This window comes from Rhinoraja longicauda, chromosome 24, assembly GCF_053455715.1.
Source record: "Rhinoraja longicauda isolate Sanriku21f chromosome 24, sRhiLon1.1, whole genome shotgun sequence".
NCBI lineage: Eukaryota > Metazoa > Chordata > Chondrichthyes > Rajiformes > Arhynchobatidae > Rhinoraja > Rhinoraja longicauda.
The window spans coordinates 8,892,711-8,899,900 of record NC_135976.1 but is presented as its reverse complement, the minus strand read 5'-3'; the positions used below and the strand labels follow the sequence as shown (position 1 = coordinate 8,899,900).

The following is a 7,190-nucleotide window of genomic DNA, read 5'->3' as shown; positions in this document are numbered from 1 at the left end:
GGGAGGGAAGGGGAGAGGGGGAGGAGAGGGTGCTGCACCAATGCAGGAGTGGTTTGGGCCCAACGGGTCCACTTTGTCTAGTATGACAATAAAACACTCTTGTCTCTCTTCCACACCATATCAGAGCATAGGATTGCTGTAATATTTAAGCTGGCCAAGCTGAAGTAAAACATTTGAGAACCAAGGGGTTCATTATAAGATATGGGCTGGAAATGGCTGCATAAAAAATGGAGGTTCTGATTTATTGGTGAAATATTATAGGAAAGCTATGTGACAACATTTAAAATTTGGTGTGGCTTTTGTAATGAAGAAACAAATCTGAACGTCAAATAACACAGTGATGCAAATTAATGCAAACTAAAAGCATTTGGTGCTGTTAAGCTTGGCTCTTTGGAATGATTGGCACAAAACAGTTAATCAGGATCTGTTTATTCATTGATATCCAATTGTACAAATAAGGGCAAAAAAATTAACAAAAACAGACTGGAAGCCCATGTAAATTTACAAACTTGTTTTGTTATGAGGTCAGTCTATTTTTTTGCACAACAATCCTAGTGTTTGGTACCATGATGTGTTCCAGTTGCAACATTTGCTCATGAATCTACAGTTATGTACACATAGAAATATATGTCTTTCAAGTACTGCAATACAGAACTAGAAAATTAACAAACACCCATCAATACATATAGATCCAATGCGAACCATCAGAAATGTCTAAAATTCAGAACAAGATATACACTAGTAAGCCCTGCTTAGTGTCTACGCAGCATTCACAGCCCTTGACCAAGTACAAATAAATCTTAAAACAATTTTACAATAGTAAAACAATAGTCAAATTGAGACTCAAATTAGTGAAGCAGCTATTTCCCTTGCCCATTAGTGCACTTTTACTGAGATTATTACTGTTAATCAAAACAATCAAGACATCATGGAGAACATCAATTAAAAATCTCTACAAAAGAGGTTATCTGTTCATTATTAATCAATGGGTTTTGACCAAATACCCTCAAGTTATTTTTGCAGCCAAGTTAGGTTAAAAATACTGCTGCTTAGACATTTGTACATCATTTGAATACTTAAAAAACCTCTTCACTGGCCTACTCTTTTGATTCAAAAACCATTTCATGGCATTCGTAATTGTTTGCTTATTGGAATTATCCAACAATCCTGATGTTACATTGCACTGCATTTGTTAAATCTTTTAGTACTGCCTGCTGATTGCAATCCAATGTTGCCTGCTGCTCAAATTCACCTATTATTGGCACTGCTTGCATCTTGACACGGCCAAAATATGGTGCTGTGCAGAATGCTGGAATGTTCCATCATTGCGGAAGCAATGATCACAGAGGCAACCATTTCCCCATCATATCTATAATTTTGGCTTTTGGAGTTTTCGTATAACAGAAAATATGTCACAAAGAATCCCAATTATATATTTAAAATAACAACAGTTCATAGGTGGAAATGGGAATGAACCAAAGATAATTCATTAAAGTTCAATCCAAATACACATTTGTAACTGTTGGAAGCCCAGGAAGGGGGCTTGTAAATGTTCTAATCATTATTTTTCTACACAATTATGCTTAACAGGATTTAGTCAGTATACCTAATGAATTACATTTAAAAAACTGTAATTATCTGGATTTCATCCTTTTGTGCTGCACCATAACTCAAAATTATATTGATAATATTTTAGTTCTGCAATCGTGCTTTTATATATTTCACCCTCCTTGCTGTTGCAGTCCTGTAAAAATGAAACAGGACTTTTCATATGCCAAGAATCTCAACTCCATTGTTTCCTTTAAAATTCATGACGTGACATTTTCAAACACATTGAACTCCAAGAACCAGACATAAAAATGGGGTTTCTTAAAACATGTAAATTAATATTGCATAGGCTGATAAAGGATTCCATTTTGCTTTGGGACAGAAGCTCTGTGTGAAATCCTTTCCAGTAAATTCAAAAGCATGACGATATTTCCTGGCATCTTTCTGCTTCTTTCAAGTGCAGGTTCATGGTTTAAAGTACAACAAAGCTACTGAAGCAAAATCGACCATACTTTGATATTTAATATTTTGATCAAACAACAACTTCCATCTGTGAATGTTAATGATGCGAGGTCAGATATGATTTGAGTATGGCAAAGTATTTGAGATGCCTGCCACTAAAACGATGGATTATTCTACAGAATACAAGTTCAGAAAGAAGGTAATGCTGTACTTGCTCTTTAATATGCTACAATTGCTTTGGGTTAGAACTGAGGAATCCAGTGATCTTAATCAGATTTGCTTTCTGTGATGGGGAAGGGTTGAAGAAAATAATGGACAATTAAAAAATGATTTAATGAAAATATATGGAACGTAAAAAAACAAAATCATGTTTCTCACAGTTTATGTAGTAAGGCGCTGGGGAAAATACACATCTCCACTTGCTGGTGAATAAAATAAACCAGCTCAAACCATATTGAAGATGATTGCTCCATTGATCTTTCTCACAAAGGGCAAGTTTGTGTTGTTCGCAATACATCTTCTTTGGTTCAATGGCTAAATCTCTTGAAGGCATTGAAGCACTTGTTAGGGAAGTTCTATAATTGCATTTCCTATGTTGTGCCATTATAAAGAATTTTTGAAACCACTGGTGCACAGGTCAACTTCAGTTTCATGTTCTGCCGGATGTGCGCTGTTGCTTCTCAGATGGTTTCATGATTCCCTCAAGATGATCTGTCACCCAATGCCACATTTCCAGTAAACATACACTCACCCCAGGGTTTCAGCTACATGGAGTTAAAACAAAAAGAAAAAAATATGTTGGTGATGTTAAACGTAAATTGTGATTGAATTTGAATGTTCCACACAATACAATGACTGACACGAAGGAAGGTTACAAATAAACATGTATGAATCTTGATTATTTTATGTGTTTTAAAACAATTAGTCTGGAACATTTTTAACTAATGTACATTACAGATTACAAAGACGAATTGAGAGAGTAAATGGAATTGGAAGAATAAAGCTACTAGCAATGTTTTTAGGCTTTCAAAAAGGGCACAGAAATAAATTAATCTGATTTAATTAATCCCAATCGCCAAATGGAGACTATTGCATTTTAAATGCAATCGGCACAAGCAAATTTCAATATAACATCCTGTAAATTGGATTTGTCCATGAAAAGTTATTCCATTTGCCGAAGGCATACTGTATCACAAAGTTCCATTCCTACTGGAGAGCACAATAATGCTCTGCAATAAGACATCAATATTTAAAATCAACTATAAGATGATATGTGATGGCTTTGTTCTTTTATGCCAAAAAGTTTTTTTATCTTAGCTGTACCTTTTAAAATGGAAAGACAAGCAAGAATTTTATAAAGAAAGGAACAGTGTACACTGTTCAGTATGCTAACACCTGCCATTGATACGATGACTTGCTGTCACCAGATGTTTGATCTGATATGGTCCCTCTCTGGGGAATCAGGAGACTATGAGCAGGAACAGAAATGTTAAGGCTTTTCAGCAAATTAGAATGAAAAATCAATTCCAAAATATATTAAACCAAGAATTCTGAATTCTATTTAAGTCATACACAAAAATTGAATACAGGGTAAAATGTCCTCGATTAACAAAAATTAAAAACATCTCCAAGGTTAATGAACTTCTGAAATTAAGGAATTCTGCGTTTGTAAAATTAAATCTTCATTACCAAAGAGATTGCAGATGCTCGAGAGTAATCATGGTTGATATTAAAAATTCACCTTTGCTTGAATGCACCAGCTCGTATTTCTGTCATGGATCACTTTGCTGCTTTATGTGGATTTTAATTCTAAATTCATTGGAGAGGTCAAGTAGAGTAGAGTAACAGATTGTAACTTTCAGATATCCATGTTAATCTGCGAAAATGCCTTTTCAGAAGTTACTGTGAAAGCAGCCTAATTTGTCTCATTGTTATTCACATTGCAACATCTGGATTAATGTTTGAATGAAAGCTTTCTGGCCATGTGTGAGTTGGTCTACTTGAGACTATATATGGCATTGGCAAAGATTCAGACACTGGATGAAAAGGAAAAACATGGGCTTTATCAACACCATTACAAATGTTGCCATAGATTTCTGAGAACTAATGGCTCAAACCATTAACTTTTATTCAATGATTACTTGTATAGAGAGAAGACACAAAATGCTGGAGTAACCCAGCGGGTCAGGCAGCATCTCTGGAGAGAAAGAATGGGTGACGTTTTGAATTGAGACCCTTCTTCAGACTGATGTCGGGGAGGGGGCGGGACAAAGATATGATGTAGTCGGAGACAGGAAGACTAGTGGGAGAACTGGGAAGGGGGAGGGGACAGAGAGGCAAAGCAGGGACTATCTGAAGTTAGAGAAGTCAATGTTCATACCGCTGGGGTGTAAACTACCCAAGTGGAAGTCTGAAGAAGGTTCTCGACCTGAAACTTCACCCATTCCCCCTCTCCTAGATGCTGCTTGACCTGCTGAGTTACTCCAGCATTTTGTGATACCTTCAAGCGAAATATGAGTGCTGTTCCTCTATTTTGTGCTGGGCCTCACTCTGACAATGGAGGCCCTGGAATGAAACGTCAGATTGGGAATGGGAGGGGGAGTTGAAGTGCTGAGCCACCGGGCGATCGGGTTGGTTAAGTCGGACTGAGCGGAGGTGTTGAGCGAAATGATCGCCGAGCCTGCACTTGGTCTCGCCGATGTAGAGAAGTTCACATCTAGAACAGTGGATACAATAGATGGGGTTGGAGGACGTGCAGGTGAACCTCAGCATCACCTGGAAAGACTGTTTGGGTCCTTGGATGGAATTGAGGGGGGAGGTAAAGGGACAGGTGCTGTATCTCATGCAGTTGCAGGGGAAAGTACCTGGTGAGAGGGTGGTTGGGTGGGAAGGGACGAGTGGACCAGGGAGTTACAGTGGGAACGGTCTCTGCGGAAAGCAGAAAGGGGTGGAGATGGGAAGATGTGGCATGGAGTGGGATCCCGTTGGAGGTGGCGGAAATGTTGGAGGATAATTTGTAGTATGCGACGGCTGATGGGGTGAAAGGTGGGGACAAGGGGGACTCAATCCTTGTTACTAATAGGGGGAGGGGGATATTGAGGAGACCCTAGTGAGAGCCTCATCTATAATGGAAGAGGGGAACCCCCCCGTTTCCTAAAGAATGAGGACATCCCCGACCTCATCCTGGGCGCAGATGCGGCGTAGACGGAGGAATTGGAGTAGGGGATAGATTTTTGTTACAGGAAACAGGGTGGGAAGAAGTGTAGTCAAGATAGCTATGGGAGTCAATAGGTTTGTAGTAGATGTCGGTCACTCGTCTCGTCTCCTGTGATGGAGATGGTGAGATCCACAAACGGTAGGGAGATGTTGGAGATGGTCCAAGCATATTTAAGAGCAGACTGGAAATTAGTGGTGAAATTGATAGTTCTATATATATATATATATATATATAGAGAAAGCAGATGGATTAACAGGTTACAACAGAGAGGAAAAGCTAACAACAATGGACTTCCTAATCTCCACAGATGAGGTTACCATATCTGTGCAACAATAATCATATCCCCAAAACATGGAGCCAATTTATTCACTGAACAATCCCTTAAGAAATCATTACCAGGAAAGGCTCAGAACCGAAGCTTAGGATTGGGGCACAAAGTGAAAAAGAAAAATCTAATGTGAAAATATTGAAGGATGTACAGAACCAAGACATGCAAGCACTGAAATTCGATGTATTCACTCAAATTGTCCATACTTTGAATTATTACAGTCACATCGAATTATTGTCTTTGCCATGTCACATAATGCCAACAGGAATGACCAAACGCAATGACAAGAATCTGGTCCCATTTCTTTTCTCACAAAGGTTTTTCTTTTTGAGTGCGCTTCAACGGTTAGGTTGAATAAACCCACTCCAGTTGCACAACTCCAATATGTAAACCAAAAACTCAGTTGACCACATGATATGGAGCTGCTTCAAACTATGGTAATGCCTCAACCTTTACAATCAACAGAAGATGCAACTATAATTCATAAAACATTTACTGAATCTTATCCAACAAATTGAGATAGTTGAAATCTACCCCAAGATCAGAAAGAAAAAGAATGTTATAAATGTCTTGAATTCTGCAGATAATGTTCAAGTGAAAATGTTTTAGGAACAGATCTTTGCCCATGATTTGAAGGATATTCGAAGTTTTTCAAACTTGTCTTTTTCAAAGCTTGGGAACTCATTTCCACTCTGTCGAAATGGGGAAATATATTTACTATCTCATATCTCCCACTTCCGACTGCCAGAAACAAACATTTAGCCAAGTTAGAGTGCTGAGGGATCCAGTTATCTACTGATGAACTTCATCAAGGACAGAATGAGATGGGCATATTCCCATGACTAATCACACATGTTCAATGGCAAAGCTGATGTTATTGGCAAACGTTGCCCGGGAGAGGAGTGATCATCTGCAAAATAAAACTGACAGCCAGAAAAGCTCACCTAAGTTACAAATTCTGTCTCAGCCTGGGGAATGTTGGAAGGTGTTTGCAAAATGGAAAGAAAGAGGCAATGAGTCAGAACAAAAAACAGGGCAAGTAATGAATATTTTCCTGCATTAAAATGTGGATCGTCAATTCCTGATTTCAATTGTGCCATACAGGGCAAGAACCACCCCACCACCACCCCACCAAAAAATTAAATTTTAGCAAATCAAATAGCAGGTATAAAATGCTGACAAATTTATGAGGGCTCCAAATTTGCAAAGGATTCTTCTTAGTCTCTTTGACCGACAGTCTTTGACTTTGTGAAGTTAAAAAAGGGAAATGGAAACATAAGAGACTGCGGATGGTGGAATCTTGAGCAAAAAACAAACTGATGGAGAAACTTAGATCTGTGGACGAAAATGGATGAAATCTAGATCCTTCTTCTTGATCCGAAGCATCAACTGTCCATTTCCCACCACAGGTGCTACCTGACCAGCTGAGTTCCTCCAAAAGATTGTTTTTTTACTTAAAAACAGCCATATTCTGTGGTTGGATACAAGTGCCAATGTTTCTCAGAGTTGTCACATGGGGTTTCTCCCAAAAGATGGAATCCAAACTATTATTTGCAAAGCAGCTCTTTAATCGCTAGTTGAAGACCTTTGTGATGGCTTTCCCCCTGGCAGGCAGAACCATTTGTAGTTACAGTA

At 38.5% G+C, this 7,190-nt stretch overlaps 1 protein-coding gene across 9 annotated transcripts in view; it reads right to left on the bottom strand.

Moving 5' to 3' along the window:
- Positions 1-429: 429 nt before the first annotated feature.
- LOC144605409 (ankyrin repeat and SAM domain-containing protein 1A-like) overlaps positions 430-7,190 on the bottom strand; it is a 212,225-nt gene continuing 205,464 nt past the window's right edge. For all 9 annotated transcript variants that reach the window (XM_078420614.1, XM_078420618.1, XM_078420617.1 and 6 more), the window contains one exon: positions 430-2,774. Coding sequence is in view for 2 of the 9 variants with exons in the window: in XM_078420618.1 (XP_078276744.1) it covers positions 2,771-2,774 (4 nt within the window). In the remaining 7 variants the exon portion in view is untranslated. The remainder of the gene's footprint in view (positions 2,775-7,190) is intronic.